We start from the raw sequence: 21,664 nt of genomic DNA on the forward strand, positions 1-21,664 counted from the left end.
GAAAATGAAGAATGAGAGAAAAAGTTCTGTTTAACTTTTTAACAGGGCGTGAAAAACTTGACTACATTCCCATATACTCCTACCTTCCAAAAAAGAGCAAATGTAAAAGTCATTATATCCAGTGGGAATGAAAATGAACTGAATTATCAAGATGAGTGACGTTATGTTCTTACATGCCCTGCTTTCTTTAAAATTATCTCGTGGCAAAGAGGAGAAAATTGCTACTTAATGTATGTTGGCACAATTTGCAGTTTTTTACGTCTCAGTGGGTGCCAGTAGTAAGTTAAGCTCATGTCTTGCATTATCACATCCCGTACGAGAACTAGCCATCAGTGGTCCCGCTTTTTGGACCGGTGTTTGTTTTGGAAGCCGTGCTTGTATCTTTGACTAGTGGAGAAACCTCTGAGCTTCATGTTTGGAATGTCCTGATCACTTGGTTGGATGCGCAACGCGGATTTGATTCAAAACGCTCAGTGTTACATAAACACCTGTTGATCTGCAATGAATTGGGCGACACCTTAAAAAAAAAAAAAAACTCCATCTGGACAGAGGTGGTAAATTCAGGTCCAGAAAGTAAAAACCCTGCCACAGTTTGGCTTTAGCCACTTATGCTAGCTAGCTAGCTAGCTCCCTAGCAGGTAAATGAGCACCCGGGGAGCTTGCTAGGTTAGCTCCCTAGCAGGTAAATGAGCACCCGGGGAGCTTGCTAGGTTAGCTCCCTAGCAGGTAAATGAGCACCCGGGGAGCTAGCTAGGTTAGCTCCCTAGCAGGTAAATGAGCACCCGGGGAGCTAGCTAGGTTAGCTCCCTAGCAGGTAAATGAGCACCCGGGGAGCTAGCTAGGTTAGCTCCCTAGCAGGTAAATGAGCACCCGGGGAGCTAGCTAGGTTAGCTCCCTAGCAGGTAAATGAGCACCCGGGGAGCTAGCTAGGTTAGCTCCCTAGCAGGTAAATGAGCACCCGGGGAGCTAGCTAGGTTAGCTCCCTAGCTAGCACAAGTGGCTAAAGCCAAACTGTGGCAGAGTTTTTACTTTCTGGACTTGGATTTGCCACCTCTGCATCTGGAGGATCATATCATGTCGTTGACTTTTGTTCCTGACTGTCAGGAACAATAAATGGAGCGTGTTTTATACAGGAAATACCAGTGTGGATGAACACGGGAATTGGATGAAAACGCTAGGTTAGCTTCAGCTGCTTAATACTACAAGATGAATGGGTTAACAGGAGTGGGGAACTTATAAAGGAGGATGAAAAATATTAGGAAAATGGCAGCCTGAAAATGGAAATGAGGTATTGGAGTTGGCAATGGATAGTAAAAGCTAACTGCCTGAGAACCCCCCCCCCCCCCCCCTTTTTTTTTTTTTTTTTAGGAATGTGTCAGAATTAGGCTGGAGTTCCCATGGCTTTGGTGTGAGGTATGTATGAGGAATGGCGCTCATTCCAATTAGACTGTTTACTTTGGTCTCCCCTTTGCACGCGCGTAAAATCTGCGCTCAAACATATGACAGCATTTTAGTAGATACACTTGAGCCCACAATTATTCATTTGCTGGCCGCATATTTATTTGGTGAATGAATGCCTTCTGGCTTGTAATGGCAAAGGACGAGGAAGTTGTGTTAGTGATCATAATAAAAGTTTTTTTTTTTTTTTTTTTACATCTGGAAAATTGCAACATTGTCAGCTCATAGCCAACCCAAATGTGAAATTTGCTTTCTTCTCAGGATCCATACTTACTCAGATATGAGATGTTTTTATATACCATACATTAATTTATCACACGTCTTTGCGATATGCATATTGCATGTGCTGTTATCGCGCTACATTTTTTTTTCCCGATATATCGTGATGCCCTAAATCTTAACATAAGGTAATGAAAATTGACTGTTAGTTTGGGTAAACCTATATTTGGACCATTAGAATGTACTGTACATTTACAGTAGAACATTATGTATAATGGACTATACTCAAATTTTCACATGCCTTTAATCTTTTGCCACTTTTTCCATCATTCTTTCATCCATATTTTTTTTTTTTACAGTGCTTGCTTGTCTTAATTCGGGTCGCAGGTGAGATGGAGCTGACTTTGGCTGTGAGGAATGTTACTGGTCACCTGTCAATCACAGGGAATATACACTAGACCAGTGTTTCCCAATCTGCATTGACCCCCACCCCCACCAAAAAAAAATAAAATAAAGAAATAAATAAAATTAAATAAATAAACATAAATAAAAAATGAAATCACAAAATGTATATATAATAGGCTAGCTAATTAGAAAATTATATACTGTATAGGAATAATGAACCATTGTTTTTGTACCTATACAATCATGTTCATACCAATTATGAAATTCACACCTATGAATTATTTAGCCTTCACATGGATGTTTTCGAATGTGGGAGGAAGCTAGAGTACCTGGCGAACATGCAAACTCCACCCAGGAGGACTGAGATTCGAACCCAAGACTTTCCGAGTCAGACAAACGTGCTAACCACTTGACAGTCATTCCCAAACAGTGTAGCCTATTGTGTGAAATTATCCAGTTACTTGACACCCCCCCCCCCCCAAAAAAAAAATTGTACGACAAAATGCTCTTTCACTAAATGGCAATTAACTTGTGTACAGTGTCAACTTACTGTTTTCAGGCGGCCCATTGATCATGTTGAACTTGTAAATCTCTTTAGCGTAGTACTCGGTCTCCGTGTTATCCTGTCCACAGCTCTGCTGCCGGTCTCTCCCCAGCTCCTCGATGAGCTCCTTGGTGCTGTTGTAGAGGGCCAGCACCTGGAACGGTACCTGGCTCGGACCCGTGGTCTGGGGCGGACTGGTCAATCGGAGTTTACTGAGGATCTGTCCCCGCACCGCCTCCACTCTCTTCTTCTTGATGTGGTCAATGTCCACGGTGGTGCAAGTGGAGAGCGACAGCACCATCGTCACGCAACTGGAGAGCAGGAGCAACAGAAGCGCTTTGCCCAGATTCATAGTTCACACACACACACTCTGCTCAGCCGCCCAGGTAAAAGAAGGAAAACAAGCGCGCTGAGTACGAATCCCCTTTCCTCTTTTCATTCACGTTGTGAGTGAGTTCGGTTCCTGGAGGTGTCCCATGATCTCGAGCGCTATGTCATCTTTGCAAAGTGCGTCTTTGCGAGAGTGCAAATCCGCGCCATGGCGCCAAATAATCTCAAGACTTCGTGAAAGCTACGCGTCTTATTCTTCATTCCCCCTCGGGGATCGCGCACTGTGCACCGCGGGTCACTCTCTCCATTGCAAAAACGCTCTGTCTTTCCACTCGGGTGAGGAGCCAATGCAGCATATACAGACTTCACCCTCTAGCAAAGTGCAACGAGCACCGCGCTCCCACCAACCTTTTATACGCTCCGGGTGTGACGTCTCTGAAGGAGGGGCGGCGAAGTGTAGACCCAGCTGGGACAGTAATGTCCGTCTCGGTCCCCAATATAAGTGGCATTTTGTCGAACATTTTCGAATCGATTTAACATGCCAGCGGGCACCCTTAAGGTCCTTGCTTTTATTGATACAGCTGTTGGTGTGCCTTATTTGTTCTCTCATCGTTCGACTTGAAGTGTTACTTGGTAATATTCTTGCAAAATCATTCTGGAGGGCCCTGGGCAGGTTTGATTGACATGGCAACACATGAAGGCGGAAATCTGATTGAAACAAATATGCAAGATATACGCTACCAAAGCAGTGCAGCCAAGAGAAACGCTACAAAATCAAGAGAATAGACTCTTAGTAATAAACTAATACAACTTCTTGTACGGTAACAATATAAATTTGGCTGTATATGTAAAGCGTCTGATAGTGCTGAGGTCAGCAGAGAAAGCGTTGCTGGCTCTGCACTCATCACTGGATAAATAAGACCGTTTTAACTAAGAACAGCAAATATCGTATGTAAATCAGTCGCTCTTGTTTGTTCGTTGTGTTGTTTTAAGAGTGACGGCGTGACGCCAATAATATCCAACTTAAAACAAAAGCCAACAAGTGTTTTTGATATGACACTCCAGTCAATGCTGGGAAAGGTAATGCGTGCTCAAAAAAAGCACAATAGTGACACTTTGTGGACATTGGTTGGTACTACATATATCGACCGCTTTATTTTGTTATGATTTTTTTTATTTTTTTTGCGTTGTGGTGATTTAAAAAAAGAGGTCAATGTTACGCAATAGACCCAAACACTAAACAATGATGATAAAAAAATATCTAAAACAAAACAATCAACACAAGCGCTCAGCGCTTGCCACTGTGCGTTACCATGGCGACAGTTGCCCGGATATGAAGCTTGTCGATAAGCTAGCGAATGCGATGATGGCCTAAACCAAACCTAACCAAACCAAGATCGACATGGACGACGGCGTGCAGCTGGGTGAAAGTGGGCCACTTAAAAGCGTGAGTGTTATGGCGTTAGGAAAATAACTTAGTGGGGTTCTTTCGTCTGCAACATGGAAGGACTCTTGTTAGGACTTAGCTAATGCTATTGCTATCCACGTAAGACATGTTGAGGGAAAACAAGCAGTTACAACTTGCATGATAGTTATTTATTTAGTTCAACTCTTGATAACTAAAGAGACAAAATTGTTTGCCTAGTATGATAAACGGCAACTGAAAAAGTCTGTGTTTATGTTTAAGACTCGAAAGCTAAGCTAGCTATGCTAATAGTGTCTGAAATCCCGCAGCCAATCAGCAGACTGAAAGTTGTTAGTATAAAAGTAGTTTTTCTAGCTAGTGGATTTAGAACTTAGCTTCACAATTTTGACAGCACGTGAATGCTGTGTGAATAAAATATCTATCTATCTATTTATCTATCTATCTATCTATCTATCTATCTATCTATCTAATATTAAAGCAACGTATACAAAATAAACTGGATATAAAATTGATGATGGATATCCATGAAAATGACAAAACAAATTATAGAAGTGGAATAGCAAGAGCTGTCCTCAAATCCATTAAGTGGGTCTTGTTGGATGGAATTTTTTTTACCATGTCTTTTATCAAATACTAATTTGCTGCCATCCAATGCAGGTGGCCAAATCTGGCCGAAGATCCCGCCTCGCAGCAGACCAATCACTTGGCGATGCCCGCAACTCCAGGAAGTCCTTCACGTCTGGTTCTGCCGGAGAAGTATGTGATCTCATTATATATGATGATTGTTTGCATGTTCTGCAAGAAGTAATGCTTGCATTAATCACAAAGTGTATTATCTCTCAAATGTATGCGTTAATCAAGGACGACAACGAGGTAGGATGCATGGATATAGTTGTGGTTTTGTACTGCTTCTGTTGCAAACACAATACAATCAGCTTTATACCATACAACAAAGTCATTCCAGGGTCATCTTAAAAGTACAGTTCAACTGCTTAGTTTGATACATTTCCATTTTTAAATTTGCATTTTTTAAATTTTACTGCGCAATTTGAACCCCAGCTTGGCATGATGGTATAAAGTTTTAATGGAGTGATTTATTTACTTTTTGTATGCTTTAAATGTTTTAGTTGCCATATTTTTTTCTGTGCAGATATCAAATGCTTCAAAACCCTCAATATTAGTTGTCCTCTTTATATGTTTTGATGTGTTATCATGCAGGATTTAAAACATGGTTATACATTCAGACCCAGAAACTTCTAGTGTATTTATAAACATTGATTTAAAAATAAACAAATTGGTGGTCAACTAGTAGGCTACTTTGATAAATTTATAAAGTAGGCTATGTAAAAAAAAAAACATAATAAAAAAAAATGTTTTCTGTGTACCTGAACATTGAGCAGACTAACAATTTTATCAAGGATGTCTCAGCTCAGAACATTACAATTTAATGATGCAAAAAATGTGTCTAAATATAGAACAAAAATATGCCAGACAAGTCAGAGCAGCGCAGACGGTTAAAAGAGAGCAATTCCTATCACTTCATAGCTGGCATTTTTGGAATCCGTCACGTCGCCTGGATTGGTAAATTGTCATGCAGCCAGCACTCCCCAAGCAGAAACATCCTAGCAATGCTGTCGCTTTAGGCTAATCTTCCCAAATTAGGCCAACTTCCTGAACGCGGGGACCAATATTCTCGCGCCCCCTCTGACCCACTCTGTAAACGCAATACATTTTTCCAGCATGCCGTGGGTTTATTTACAGTCAACGTTTATCAAGCCTGGCCTCTTCCGCTTGAAATACCTAACTGATTGGTCACATTCCTGGCGTCCTTTTAAACAAAGACGCCACTGCCTTTTGGGCTCATACGGTTTGGACACGACAAGTTCCTTGCCCTGGAGACCATCAAGGAATCTTAATTTAGAAACCACGAGGGCTTAGCTAATTGTTTAAACAGCCCTAACATATTTGGTCATGAGCAATTGGAGGCACACTAATGTGTGGCTGAGGGCATTAACATATTTTTGTTAAGTGAGATGATATCCAAAGAATTCACAAGGTACCTAATGGTTTAGAATGCAGTGGAACATGCAAAATATGGGAGCTAGTTGTTGCCAATTTAGCAATTTTAGAAAAACACAAAACAAAATTAAGCCTACAGTGTAGTTGTTTTGAATCATGGCATTTTCATTTGCTTTTATTACAAGCAAAGAGGAAAAATGGATTGACGTCAGAGGCTCCGATCATTTTGAGAAGTAGCCCTACATTTTTTACACGCTGCTTAAATTGTTTGTTTTATTATTACACTGGATTTCAATGAAAAGCTGGTCAATAACTCTACAAAACTGAACGTGCTTTTTGAGCCCAATTCTTCCTATAAGTGGTCATATCAATTGGTGTGTACGTCGTGTGCGCTCCCCCACCCATCCTGTGCCCAGTAGTGACGCCCAGATTTATAAATAGCTCGGGTAAAAGGGGCCAGCCATGAAAAATTATTTCCTATTTCATCATGAATGAAAAAAAAAATCTTCATGAGCACTTTGTCCTCTGCAGACTCAATTTGGTAATGAGAAATGTTGTGGCCTTTTTTTTTCTTCTTCTTCTTCTTTCCACATTCATTTGTCTCGTGCCCCTGCTCGTGAGCTCAGAGGAATGCGTTCATTCAAGGGCAGTTCTCAGGGTCCCACTCTCAGGATCAAGATGCATACTTGCTTTACTATTTTCAGAATCAAAGAACGATAGGGAGAAGGTCATTTTTTCCCCTGTTAATCTATTTTAAGGTCAGACTTACATAGGGTGCTTGGCTGTTCCCACACTCTGTGCTCCATATGTTGTGGTCTCGGACATGAGGCTATTCAAAACAAAATTAATGCAGCTTAACTATTCCAGTGCTCTCGTGCTTATCACATCCTCGGAACAACATTTCAATTAAGCTTGGAGGTCTGTTCTGTTTCACTGGTGAGGACATCTGGACTCTTGTGTTGCAGACAAGCGCTCCCCCTACTGTTGTTACTGGGAAACCAATGGTTTGGAGTCATGCAGGTCATTCAGAAAATGTCGCCAGCCAATCGCAGGCCTATGTACAAAAAGTCTGCACACCCCTGTTCAAATGCCTTTAAAAAAAAAATAAAATAAAATAATGAGGCAAAGATAAAAAAAAAACTTTTTTTTTTTTTTACCCTTTATGCAGCATGTAAATTTATTTTTATTTAGTTTTTAGACAGGGAAACAATGACAACAACAACAACAACAAAACAGCGAGTGTTAGACCAAAGCAAAATCTAACTTTTTGGTCATAATTCCATAAGGTATGTTTGGTGCAAACACAAAACCCGTTATCACCAAAAGAATACCATAACTTACAGTGAAGTGGTGGCAGCATCATGCTTTCAGTTTTTTTTTTTTCTTCAGCTGGAACCAGAACCTTAGACAAGACCCCACGCTTTTTTCTTGAAATCAGCACAGAAATTGACAGAAAAAGCCTACTAGAACATCTGGAATTTATTTACGTCACATGCAGGTGTGTGCTGTCTCGAATTTAATATGTGACGGTGGGTGTGCTCACTTGTGCAGCCACTTTTCACGTGTAGATGTTTTTTTTTGTCCCCTCTTGAAAAGATTAACAATTGAAACAAACACATTTTCAATGGAGTTGTAGAGGTTATAAGTCATATTAATGATGGAAGTTTTGAAATTATTTATTAACCTGGCCTTTGAGCATGGGTGTGTGTACACTTTTTTATATCTACTCTATAAACAAACAACGATTCACATTCGCACCTATGAATAATTAAACAGTCTTCAATGAACACACGAATACATGAAATTGTCACGACAGTTTAAAGGCCTGTGACTGAAATACGAGCTTTTCCGTCAATCTCACTTGTGTCATTTTCGTCTTGCAGGGCCCCCCTCCCAAACCACCCAGGAGGCAAGGCGGCTGGGCAGAAGAAAGCTCCGGATTCATTTCTGGCAAGTACGTCTCTCCATTGCCCACCACCGGAGGCAGCGAGCTTGCATGTTATTAATGGACTGTGATTCTGTGGAACGAGTTTATTTATCAGTGCATATTTGGGGCCCGGAGCTGTGAATCAACAAGGTTAGAACGAGGCTGTCTGAGCAGGCCGTTCTCCATTTGTCTTCATCTGCTAGCAAGGTGGTAATTGACATGGTTAATACATCAGCCACAGGGGGGCACTGTTAGCCAGCCAGTCCCTCCGTCACAAAGAGGTCCCAGGCACTTTATCACCCCGTGTGAGCTGCTGTACATGGAGACAGTCATTAAATATTTAGGACAGAACATCTATGTTAAGGTGTCAAATTGGTGCAGTGCAAGTTCTGCAGTTAGCATAAGAACTTTGCCGTCAGTGAAAGCAGGCCAACCAACAAACTCCATGGCCCTTCTTTCCTCCTCTTACCAGAAGGTCAGCGTGTCACTTCTGCTTTTTTTTTTTTTGGTGTGTGTGTGTGTGTAACCCAACTTGATTCCCAGCCTCAAAGCCATTGAAATACAGGAGGTGTAAAGGGGTTTTGCACGTGCATTGATCCTCTCTGAAACAAAGTAAGTAATGGCCCCCCCTGGAGCCAGCAAGGACTTTTCCCTTCAATGTCACCCCTCATGCTCAATCACCGCCGCCCTCCTCCCACTAATCCCAGCGCAGAAATCCCGGGATTTGTCGATCTATCACTTCTAATTGACACTAAATGATCTGTCAGTTTATTGATGAACCTTTGAAACCGGGTTGTCACAATATATTTTATCCCTAACAACTTTTTTTTCCAGACAGTTTTACCATGTCTATCGCTTTGCCTTACATGAGTCTTAATCAAGGAGCCAGTAATGTGTCTTAAGTGTGGAAGCGGCACCGCCCACGCCCAGACAGGACACGGTCCAAGGGCAGGCAGGTACTACATGAGGCTCTCCGCTCTTTTCTGCCCTGCCTGGTTGGACATCTGCTTCCTCACTGTTGATTTTGTGATGTCCAATAATTAAGAGATCTGGTAAATAGTAGTAAATACTGCCGGAGGCTTATAATCGATTCTTTATAACATATAAGTCACTTATGTGTGTTCTATTTGGGTTCCAGTAGCATGAGGTGTGCATGGCATCCATTAGGGTCTTCTTTATTGGTGGCAGTGAGCTTTACTTCCAGCATAAATACAAAATGAATAAAAATGTTTTATGTCGCTAATAACAGCAAAAATAAAATGGGACTAAAGGTTGTTCCTGTTGACACAAATTGTCCATCTGTGTTAGTCAGGCTAATATTTAATTGTCTGACAACATAACAACCCTGTGACATGGTTTACAAATTAGGGCCAATGCAGACAAAGCACAAAGTTTTACATACCGTCGATTATAATTGTTGGCATCCTGGAATGATTCAAGTGACATCAGTGGAAAGACTTTTTTCTGGCACAGACGCTCATCTTTTCAACCAATAGGGGGCACTATGCAACCAAGGAAATGAACAACAAACATTTTACAGCTACCTGCTTTTGTGAAAATGTATTATCTTTATAAATGGCCATATGATAAACGGAAACCCCATAAAAATATTCAATGTATTGTCCATTAAACATTTTTCTGAAACAGAAAGCTTACGTTGATAACAGTTATTAAAACATTATGTTTTAGTTTTTGTGCTGTGTAGCACTAGCGATGTCTTACAGCAGGAGATCTGGCAAACAAAAGCAGTGAGACACAACTGTCGCTGACCACAGAAGAGAGAGCAGAATTACTATCATAAGATATATATGAAGACTGTTATTTTACAGAGGGAAATGACACTAGTTAAATGACCAGTGCCTTACAATTTTCTTGTACTTCCTGCATTTACACAGATCTTCAAGAAGAGCCGCCGCTGACGAGCTGGAAGAGTAAGCTGACTCCGCCACATTATCATCCATACTTCTAGCTGCTGATTGAATTCAATGACAGTTGCATTTTTTGTGTGCGGATAAACATAGGTCTTTAAATGTAAATATTCCCCTCGTAGCAAAGTGGAATTGGCGCTCATTGAGGTTGTCCTTGGTTGCACCTAATCCTTACCTTCCAAGAACAATCACTTAACATGATTGAAAAAAACAGCATGACTGAGTTGTCATCACTTTTATTGCCGCGAGGATGCCGAGCTCTGTTGTTATTCTTGGAATAACAGTGAAGCTGTGACAAGAATAGACATGGTCATGTGGAGAGCAGGTAGAGGATGCATGCAGGCATCTATTTTGGAGGCATCGCGGCAGCTGGCGCTCTCTATTTTGGGGGTTTAAAAGGTAGATTGTCCCAGTTAGCAGCCTAACAAGCATGATGCACTGCTTCTGTCTAAACTGTCTTAACACACAAAATTGTTGGTACCATGTTGATTAAACAAAAACTTGCAACTTACAAAAGTAACAAAAGATAAAAAAAAAAAATTCACAATCGAAATCAGCCATTGGAATTATTTATACTTAACATGGACGACAGAAAGCGAAGGAGCGAGTTGTCTCAGGAGATTAGAAAGAACATGATAGACTAGCATGTTAAAGCTAACGGCTGTAAGACCATCTCCAAGCAGCTTGATGTTCATGTGACAACAGCGGCAAATATTATTCAGAAGTTTAGCCTCCCGGGACGTGGCCGCAAGAGGGAAAATAGATGCAAAATTGTAGATAACGGATAGTTTGAATGGTATCCGAAGAGGCCAGAACAACCTCCAAAGAAATGTTTTTCAATCTTTTATAATGGCGCCATCATTTTTGTCCAGGCCTGTTTCTTCATGATGATGATGATGATAATAATAATAATAATAATAATAATTATTATTATTATTAATTCAATTCAATTAATATTTTATTTATTTATTGTTACTTCAGTTTCAAGTGATTTCAATGACCATTTTGGGTTTATCTTTTATTTATTTTATTTATTTTTTCTTTTCTGGAGAGCTCAGTAATGTTCATTCGGTAATTTTACCGATTTGACATATCATTGCTCTCCTTTTTTTTTTCCTTCCTTTTTTTGGTATGTGGGTGAGTATGTGTATGTGTGTGAGTGTGTGTGTGTGTGTGTGTGTGTGTGTGTGTATTCATTAGTTCACCTAAAACCTATTAAAAAATCCCATACCGTTCACCCAAACCAAACACTTCCAACCAGAGTCAGGAGACCCGAGGAAGGACTAAAGAAAAGAAAGGAAAGTGAAAGGGTTTATCTTTTATTAACAGAGCGGTACCAACAATTTTGTTCACTTGTGTATCTTAGTAATATTAAAATATATATATATTTTTAAGAAGCGATCCTTGGTAGCCAATTTGGTCACCCGGAGCGAATAGCAGAATCTCATAGTTAAGCACCAAGCTTTTGAATTTTCCTCACTTGGATAAAATTGAAGGTAACAAAACCAAGCAAGCACGTTTCCCTCTTTATAAGATGACCTCACTATTTAGGCCGCATTTAGAACGTATTCAATAATGAATACTCTCTCGCTCTCTATTTCTACAGCCGCCGGCTGAGACCACAAACTCCCCAAGGATCAGATGATGATGGAGGTAAGTGCCCCTTTACAGTCCCCCACTCGGTGTCTCCCCTCACGGGCAGATAGGAACCCTCTGGTGCCTCCCCAGCACATTTATCCTGAGCAATAGTGCCGATAAGCAGGCCGTCAAGATTGTAGCTGGCGACATTTCTCCTTGGATGCGACGTGAATGTAGAGCACCGACGCCTTCTAAATAACCACTCACCTTTTGATAAACATGAACATGTTCATTAAGCAAAATTAGATCCCTATTTGCCACAGAATTGTGTAGAGGGAATTCATCGGGTGCCCCCTCCTCCCACAATCCCACGAGCGACACAGTTAATCACTGCACACACACACGACAGATCTCTTAGGAACATTTCTGCTTTGACAGACTCACCTGAGGGTCCGATTCTGTGCACAACAAACAATGTCCGGGCTAACCTGTGAAATGACTGAAAAGCCCTGCAACGCATAATTGGGCTCTTTAACCCTGGAGAACCCAAGAACCCTTTTCTTCTTTGGAAAATTATGAATTATACATTAAATGACTGCTATAAGTTCACTGAACACCAAAATATGTTTTTTCAATTTTAACCCTTGTTTTTTGAACTAGCTCAGAGTTGCTAATTTATCAAAATATATATATAAAACATACTCCTAGACATTCTGCAACATGATATGAAATAGATTAACAAAAAAAAACACAATTTTACCATCTGATGGTTTGCTGAGAAGATGGTTTTGTTTGGATTGATTTCCAGCTCAACAAAACAGCATGTTGCCAGCCATCTTGTCACCACCACTCTGGCTCATGTAAGTGCAATATTCATCCACTAGATGGCCCCATGCAGGGGTCAGAAGTGGCACTCTTGACTTTTGAAGTTAAATTAAAAAAAAAAAAAAGGTCTTTGTTATTTGAGTAGCAGAATTTATAGGGGCCAAATTTGACCCCGTGGGTTCTCCAGGGTTTAAAGGGGCACTTAAAATGGGCCTCACGTATTGCCTAAAAATTCCCTCTTTTTTGAATTGTAGAGGTTCACTTCTCTTGCCCTTATGCCGGCAGAAAGAGGATTTCACTGAGTAGGAGCGCTTTTAAAACAGAGCCAGAGGCAGAGGGGGCATTGGAAATTACAGTGCTGAGGGGTAGTGAGATAGCCCCTACGATCTTGATTATGTCCATGACGCTTATCCCATGTGTCCACTGGCTACTAGCTGGGAGAAAGAGGGGGAGCTCGGGTCATGGCTCCCATCGCCCCATCAGCTAAAGCTCTCTGACGGTCACTTAAAATAGCAGCGCTACTGCAAACACAATCATCTGTTTCATGTCTTAAACGGAACCACCCATGTGTTGAATATCATCCCATAACCCTTTTCAAAATGGATTTTACGCTTAGCCGATCGTTTGACTGGACTCCCGCGTCCGTTATGTGGCGAGACGTCCTGTTCAAAGTCGCTGACTGCTGCGTGCCCGCCAGAAGGTCTACATTCGCCGCAAATGATCCCCCCCACTGATATTTACATGCTTCAGCGAAGAAGGTGATCATGTACAAAGCTCTGCCCTGGCCCGCTCGCGACCAGCTCTGATGTGATGCATGTCGATGTCCAGGCGAAGTTGACTATCTTACAATAGGTGGAGAAGAAAGGGCTTCTCATAATCGAGCTTGCTCTTGTCCTGCTTGACCTCCGCTCTAGATTGGACGTGCAGCTCATTTCCAAATGTTGTCCGTTAGCCGTTTGCATAGACAACAGTGTGCTTCGCGTAGTGCATTTTTGGCTGAAGTGGTGTCAAAGTGGGTGTGGACAGAAAGACACGCCAGGATGCTATTTGTAAGGAGCCGGATGGCGAGGCTTTTTGATGTCATTGCACTAAGACCATTAAATTTGATTGGGGGTCCAGGGGGGACGGATTCTGCTGAACGCTGTGCTTTGTAAATGAGAGGACAAAGTGTCACCGGGGCCTCATGAATATGAAATACCCGCGCCTGCATTTATTTGGATATCAGAAACACAGATGAATCTTGTCAGCGGATAAACGAGCGTGGCATTTTTAATTTAGTTTAATTAAAAAAAAGAAAGAAAGAAATTATCAAGGGGGTGGAGGCGTTCTCTTAACTACAAAAAAAAGTTGACGAGGAAACTTTTGAAGTTGTCCTCAGAATTATTCATGTGTGAAATATGAGCACAATGGAAACCGTTGACTTCTTTTGTCGTCGTCACCATCATGCAGTACTAAAACGCAGTGCAGGCCCCCGTGATCCATCTTGCTCCAGTTTGTTTCCTGTGACACACACGTCAAGATACTTCCTCACGTCACTTCCATCTCCTCCCGCTGTTTAGCTCATCTATTGACTTTGCCCTCAGGCTTCAGTACTGTGGCTGGAGATTACCGACAGCCCTCTTTGCGCAGTCCAACTCCACATTTCTCTGTCACCATGTGGCTGTTACTCTCATGCTTGTCTCTCTCGCTGACGACACTCTGCTGCAGAGCTAATAAGCATCTGTAGTCTGATGGCCCATCCAGACAAAACAATGCTCAGCTAAGCACAGGGTTTTCCGCGGTTCATTAAAAAGCATTAAAAGCCATCAAATGGTTTTTAGATCAAATTAAGGCCTTAAATTGTATTAAGAATACAATGTTGAAAGGCATTAAAAAATGTGAAATACAATTGTTGCTTATACTTTATAAATTAGCAATAATAAATAGAATTTAAAAAAAATATTTGTGGGGCAGTCCACGAGGTGCTTCATGTTCCAAATACCAATTGCTCTGAATTTGAAAAGTAGAATGTAGCGTTCCCGTCACCAACGTCCAACATGAAACACTAATGCCACCTCGAGGCAGATAATTGCCTCACCACAAATAAATGGCTCAATGTTTCACACTCCTTTTAACCGGAACTGTTAAACTTTATGAATGACCATAAAATTGCTGTATCAATGAACTAAAAGATACAATCACATTTGTATTTGGTAACCATATTTGTCCGCTTTTATTTTAATTAAAAGTATGTAAAACGTGAAAGACATTTTATTGTAGCTTTAGAACACATATAACGTGTGATTAATCGCAAGTTAACTATGAAAGTGATACGATAATTTCCGATTAAAAAATTATAATTGACTGACAACCCTAATACATAAGTTATGTATGTGTGTATATGCAGTATGATGTGGGCATTAAATTAGCTTTAAATTGCATTTAAAAAGCAGCATTAAATTAAATTAAAATTAAAACATTGAATTAGATTTGATGAAACCCTGTGAGCAACATTTCCCATAGATGTCACCAGGGTTGAAAGTAACTGAACAAGGAGGCACAGGAAGTACTAATTGCCACATACAGCCCACCGGCCACAACATTGGATACATCTGCACAATCTAATTAGCTCCATCGGATGTAAATGTCTGCTTTGACAATGATATGAATGTTCCATTTTTAACCTATGTCAAGTGTTGTCGTTTGCACTGCATAAGCCATAGAGTTGTTCCTAAAATTTTGGTTACTGCCCTTTAGCCACATAAGTGACAAAATGCACAGTTCCACAGCACTTCACTACATTTGAAAGTACAATGATGCATTTGTGGATATTTGCTTAACATTGTCATCGGCACGTAAATAAATAAAATAATATATATATATATTTTCAATGTCTATGGCTGATTTTTTTTCCTTTTTCTTTTCAGTCACTATTTGTCTACACTTCTCTCAAACATGCAAATTTTGGTACAGTATACGTACAGTTGTGTTTTTGGGAAGACCTTATCTATTGGATCTAATCGTAACAGAGGTTAAATAAGGAAGTCTTGACATCGTGAATCATGAACGTGACATGATGCACACAATTATCTTCCCTCCAACCATGAACAAGCTAAGCTTGAATAAACTTTTCAACTGTTTCAAACTTTTTCCCCCAATAATTTTATATCGGACAAGACATTTTTAGCCTACAAATTACTGACAGTTAACAAATTAACCTTTTGATAGTACAAGCATAGACATCTGAACAGCTCATTTCCATCCGTATGTCTCATTATCTGCACTCATTTCAACAAACGTCCAAACGAAATGCTATGAAAGTTTGCCTTGTCCTTCTTGGGAGTGGAGCCATCCTCTCTCCTGTTGCGTTTTGCCAATTAAAGCGGGTTCCCACTGTTTGAGCAGCGGGCTGGCGGCTCACAGCGCCGCAGCCCCTGCCAGGCCGCGCGGTGACATCCGACCCCACACAGATGGGCTCGCCAGCAAACTCTCTTGCACGTGGCTGGACGCCGCCATCCCAGTCGGAGTGGCAGAGCGGACACGGAGGTCGGCCCGCCGGCCACTGCGGGTCCTCGGGGTGGGCAGCGCTGACAGGGCCCAAATGCTAAGGTAGCGGGGGGTGCTTTCTGGGGAGCCCCTGGCCAGAGCCCCTCTCACAGCGGGAAGAGCTGCCGCCTCAACTGCTGAATATTCATGGCCGCATGGCTATTGTGACAGGACCGGGGGTTGAGAGGGAGGGGGAGGAAGTGGCACGCTTGACACACGCTTCCAAAATAAATGCATTTATTTCATATCCATTTTGTTGTTGTGTTTTTAGATATTCCAGTCATTCCGGATTTGGATGAAGTGCAGGAAGAAGATCTCAACATGCAAGTAGCAGCTCCACCGAGGTAGGTCCATCCAGCAGGTTTGCCCTCGTCCCCATGCAGGTCACAAGTGAAGTGGCTTACTGAACAATGAGATGATCCAACTGCCCTCCACACGTGCCATTGCCATTGAGTGTGTCACTTGATCTGGCTGGCGACGGAGGAAAAACTGTTGGGTGTGATTTATGCAACGGCGTTACCGGGGTCCTCACCAAACGGATCCTTTGATTTACAGGGCAGCGAGATGCACGCCGACATGTGTCGAATATGTAGCGAGGCTATGACAGCGGTAGAGGTTATTAGGCTGGGGCTCGCTCTCTGTGCGAGATAATATCCACATTGAACTCATTGCAGGGGCAATGTAGCGTGTAATGTGCAATAAGTAGGACTGGCATGCGCTGCTAGGCCCCGGCCACTTTCAGAGCCCCCTCACTTAATTCCGACCCGCAGATAAGCAGCTGGGTTTCAGTTTGAGGCGTTTGCCACTTGGCAACCGTCTCCTGCTTTCTGTTCTTCTTTGCTTTTGAAGTCTTCGCACCCAACAGCTTCTCTCGGTTTTGCATGAAGGTGATTGAAATAAAGTTCTTGGAATAATGGTCTCTCTTTATGTCCTGTAATTAGCGTTCAAGTCAACCGGGTAATGACCTACAGAGACCTGGACAATGATCTGAAATATTACTCTGCATTCCAGACTCTCGTAAGTCAACTATATATATTTACTATTATCGCAAAAAAAAAAAATGACATAAAAGGTGTTAAATCTAAAAACAAGCTTTTAAAGGGAAAGTCAACCCTAACGTTTTCTTTACAATATGTTGTATGTGCCCCCACTAGTCTAGATGTGATGTGATTAATATTGCGTTTGTGGAATATGAATTAAACAGCAAATTTCAGGGGGCGGCCATTTTGTCACTTGCTTTCAGGGCTCAGCAACCAATTGTGGCCTAGCCTCAGAAAACAGGTGAGCCGTGATTGGTCGTTACCTGAGCCCTGAGCAACTGTGATGTCATTTTGACTCAATAGTAAGTGGCAAAATGGCCGCCTTCTGATATTGATAAAAACTGCTGGATTTAGCTGCTTAACTCATATTCCACTAACACAATATTAACCAGAACACCATATTTCGACTAGTGGGGCTGCATAGAACATATTATTGTCAAGAAAATTTTTAGGGGCTTGACTTCCCTTTAATCCTTATGAATTCCACGTTCTTGACTTTATAAGTGTATTGTTTCTGTTTAGGCGTCATACACAATACAAAAGATAAATATAAACATAAATCGACAATAGAATAGAGACACATGGGCATTAGATATTTTAAATGAGGACCTATCAACGAATCTCTGTTCTAGTTCATCCCAAAACTGTGATGTAATTTTCAGTCGACAGCAAGTGGCAAAAATGGCCGCCCCCTGAGATGGATTCAAAACGGGTGGATTTTGCTTTTAATACATATTCCACAAACACAATATTAATTAGAATCTAGAATAGTGGAGCTGCATAAAACATTTTATTTTTGGGGGGTTGTATTCCTCTTTAATTGGCATAAAAATGTATTAAATCAACCTTTCAAAAGTCTTTAAAAATATATCAATGAATGGTGAGTAGGATTTTTATGATGGCGAATAGTCTCACATTGCTAAATCAATTGACATTCTTAAAAAAAAAAGTAAATTACTAAATGACCCATGGTAATGTCACACAATCACAGTTGTGGAACCCAAAAAACGGTGATGTTGTCTTAGTCGGTCATTTTTTTATAGACTTTCAGGCACCATTTACCGGGGCTGTTTCTTGAAATTCAAGTTCAAATTTCCTGGGTTCCTTCTTCAGGATGGAGAGATCGACTTGAAGCTCCTCACAAAGGTTTTAGCACCAGAGCAGGAAGTGAAGGAGGTGAGTGAATTTGTAGTCAATATCGCCTCTTGTCCACCCTGCCTCCCAGGTAATCAAGATTTATGGTGTGTGTACATTAACACCTTCATCTTCCTTCATCTTCTCTTTCCCTGCCCTCAATTCTACTCCGCAGGAAGATGTGCTCTGGGACTGGGATCATCTGTTTACAGAGGTTTCCTCAGAGCTGCTCATGGAATGGGATCAAGGAGAGAATGACGAGCAGGCTTCATAAGTCCAGACTGAACGGCCCCCAAGCGGGAACTGAGAAGCCGGTGATATGAATCATATCAACTTTTTTGTTACAGTGTGATCTAGATGATATATTTCTTGACTTGCGTATATAAATATTGTACAGTTTGTCACATTTTCTACATAAAGCTCACTGCTGGGGTTGACGCCTTTTGACTTATTGTATAAGTTTTTGGAGTTGTTTCTGCTCTACAGCCGTCTTTATCAACACCCTCGTACAAGTCCAAGGTTGATAATCAGCTAAGCTGGAATCCGGTTGATTGTGTTCAAATTAACATTCCTCATTAAGGCCCCACAACCTTATTGTTATTGACTGCGCCATTGACTTTATCTTGCAGCTCTTCGATAGGAGCAACCCCTTCTTCGCTATTATCTCAAATGCATTGAACACAGTTCCTATTGACAGCAGGTGGATTAGCATACATTATACCTTTATATTGGATGAACAAGAATAGATGTAAGTTGGCTGCCGTTCAAACTGCTCTTTAAAGTGGAAAAAGAGAATATAATGAGGACAGCGCGGGTTCAAGGACGACGCGCTCATGCTGAATTTGTGAAATGCGTTGTGTACCGCGTGTTGAACACGAGCCGGCCGCGCGTATCTATCAGCATTCCGTTTAGTCTTCGGTTGGTTCATGCGTGTGAATTTCAATGCCGGCCTCCAACGTGTGCGCACGTCTATTAGGGAAACAGTTGTAACATTTACAGATTGTGATTAGGTTTATTTCTGAGACGCGCGACGCTCTCCTGACATTTGAAAATGCGCAGCAAAAAACCTGAAGGACACACATAGTCGATGCATCTAACAGCTCAATCACCGCCCATCAAAACAGATTTCTTTTTTTTTCTTCTTTTTTTTGCTGCCCACTTGTTAGGCCTGCTTCATCAAGTGTACCTCTTCCAGATGAAGCTATCACGCAGGATATTTGTGTTCTGAATATTCATATGCTGTGGAATACTTGAGCTCAAATTCAGTGAGTATTTCCCTATTAGACATCCAAACGTTCACTCTTGCCACCTCCACAATTGGCTCATTTTGCTCGACTTAATGAATTCTGCCCATATGTCCCGAGCAGCTGCTACGTTGCCCCTTCCTCCCGCCCCCGCCGAGCTGCGAAGTGCCCATCCATGTAGAGACAACCTCTAGCTGTCTCTCTGGAGAAGGCTAAGCCTGCCACTCCTACGCTGGCAGCCGGCCGCTGCTGTCAGAGGTGGACCGCGGCCGCGGCGAGGGCTCAGATTAGGGCCCGGTGGTCGCCGGTTGCGGCCCGCCTCCAATGACTGCCGCGAACATTGGTGGATCAGAGAGGGGATTATAGAGAGGATGGGGATGGGGGTGAGCGGGGGATGCAGAGATGCTGTTTGGCATGTGCTCTCATCCAGGTTCTCAAAGTGACCTCTCGACTGCCTCATCCTGATGCTCTCCTTTATTCTCCCCATGTTGCTTATTATCTACAGTGTATTGGGATGCTGCGGCAGGACTCGGAATGACCTCCTCTTGTCTGGGTGCGGTGAATTCAATCACATCAAAACAACGATATTTCTTGCGAGGGAGACGGCAGTTATGGCTGAAGCTTTCGGATGAACACGGTGTCACTTGGAGGTGAAGTGAGGATGAGGCCATGTTGGTCGTCACGCGGAAGCAGACGGACCACACATCCTTATATGTGGGTGTTTTTTTTTTTTTTTTTGTTTCCCTTTGTCATGATCTGTTAAAAATAATGGAACACACTAAATGCCCCAATACAGGCCCTGGATTTGGGTAGAATTGACATGACCCAGAAAAACAAGAAAGCCTCATATTTGTTTTACTTCCTCTCACATATTTTGAGATTGAGTGCTAATTGGAAGGCTACATTAGATTTAATATTCTTTGAGCAGTGCTTAATATACCACGGTGTTGACAGACGTTTATGTATCCTATCTGCTCTCAATATCTGGCTTCCATATGAGCCAAAAGCAATATGCTGTTCTGTAATTAAAGAAAATGGGAAGATGTAGTGATTGTTGGAGGCCCTCTCAGATACAGAGTGAGGGGTGAGGACAGACATGCTAAAGCTTGTGCAATATAAGGACCGGTTCTATTCCATCAGGGGCCACGCGCCGGTCACAGGTTCCCTGTCAGTGACCCGGCCAGCAGCGCATCACTCAGGCACTCGGAACCGGCCAAAGCACCAGTCTGTCATGAAGGCATGATTAGTAGTCTAAAAAAGACAAGAATGTCAAGCTTTAGGATGTCAATCCTTTGTACATACTGTAAAATTAATACATAGAGGCTCAATCTGCATTATGAGGAAAAGGACTATTGTACCACAAGAGGGGAGGAAAAAGCACCTCTGTTCTTTTCTTATAATGAGATCAGCTGAATTCATAAATATAATCACCCTTTCCCCTTTATGTTTTTTAGTGGCGGCAGGTAGGAGAGACAAAGGTTTGACCATGAAATACACTCGAGCTCCACATTTGTCTTGTATTTTATTATTCTCCCTTTTCGCCTCTCAGTCCTGTATGCCAGGGCCTTCATTTTTCACATGGCTGCTTTTCTTATCATTGGAGGGCCCCTTTGCGCTGGCCTAGGAGTGACATAAAGGCAATAAAACACCAAACATTCTGTAAAACACAGATGCCTCTCTTGCTTGTGGAAGCCCTGCAATGACTCTCTGGGAAATTATGATAATAACTCAGAGGTGGTAGAAAATGGTTAGGGGGTGCGCGGGGGTGGGTTCTCCGGGACAGGGCTCACCAAGGTCCTCCGTGCGCGGGGAGGTCAAGGTGGCTTGTCGGGCCTCGCTGCCTGCGTCGCCTGTCGTAAACCCTTTCCATCACGCAGGGTGCTGGCTGCTACCTACGTGGTCTACAGTATGGACCTTGTATCTCGGAGAGGCAGAGGAGGGCAATGCAACTCTACTGTTTGACCTGTGAAGGTCAGCAACTCTCACTTCTGCTTGAATATTTTTCCTGTTAAAAGAATAACACAACGCCACGCAGGTGGGAGGTAGTGAGATTTGGCGTGTA

General features: G+C 42.1%; 2 protein-coding genes across 6 annotated transcripts in view; one reads left to right on the forward strand and one right to left on the reverse strand.

Annotated features, from left to right (window-relative positions):
- tgfb3 (transforming growth factor, beta 3) overlaps window positions 1-2,978 on the reverse strand; it is a 19,575-nt gene extending 16,597 nt beyond the window's left edge. The window contains exon 1 of the mRNA XM_077556715.1: window positions 2,633-2,978. Coding sequence (XP_077412841.1) covers window positions 2,633-2,978 — 346 coding nt within the window. The remainder of the gene's footprint in view (window positions 1-2,632) is intronic.
- Window positions 1-21,029, forward strand: part of ift43 (intraflagellar transport 43 homolog (Chlamydomonas)) — a 26,012-nt gene extending 4,983 nt beyond the window's left edge. The window contains exons 1-10 of one of the 5 annotated variants that reach the window (XR_013291078.1): window positions 3,320-4,403; window positions 5,040-5,138; window positions 8,285-8,355; window positions 10,224-10,259; window positions 11,863-11,909; window positions 16,456-16,528; window positions 17,126-17,201; window positions 18,268-18,400; window positions 18,534-18,672; window positions 20,108-21,029. Coding sequence is in view for 4 of the 5 variants with exons in the window: in XM_077556726.1 (XP_077412852.1) it covers window positions 4,359-4,403; window positions 5,040-5,138; window positions 8,285-8,355; window positions 10,224-10,259; window positions 11,863-11,909; window positions 16,456-16,528; window positions 17,126-17,201; window positions 18,268-18,400; window positions 18,534-18,616 (663 nt within the window). In the remaining variant the exon portion in view is untranslated. Of the gene's footprint in view, window positions 1-3,319; window positions 4,404-5,039; window positions 5,139-8,284; window positions 8,356-10,223; window positions 10,260-11,862; window positions 11,910-16,455; window positions 16,529-17,125; window positions 17,202-18,267; window positions 18,401-18,533; window positions 18,796-20,107 lie in introns of those variants that run through there. The other 4 variants (XM_077556757.1, XM_077556726.1, XM_077556749.1 and 1 more) reach the window with 4 other exon arrangements.
- The last annotated feature ends 635 nt before the right edge of the window (window positions 21,030-21,664 follow it).

The sequence above is a fragment of the Vanacampus margaritifer genome, chromosome 1, assembly GCF_051991255.1.
Source record: "Vanacampus margaritifer isolate UIUO_Vmar chromosome 1, RoL_Vmar_1.0, whole genome shotgun sequence".
Classification (NCBI taxonomy): Eukaryota; Metazoa; Chordata; class Actinopteri; order Syngnathiformes; family Syngnathidae; genus Vanacampus; species Vanacampus margaritifer.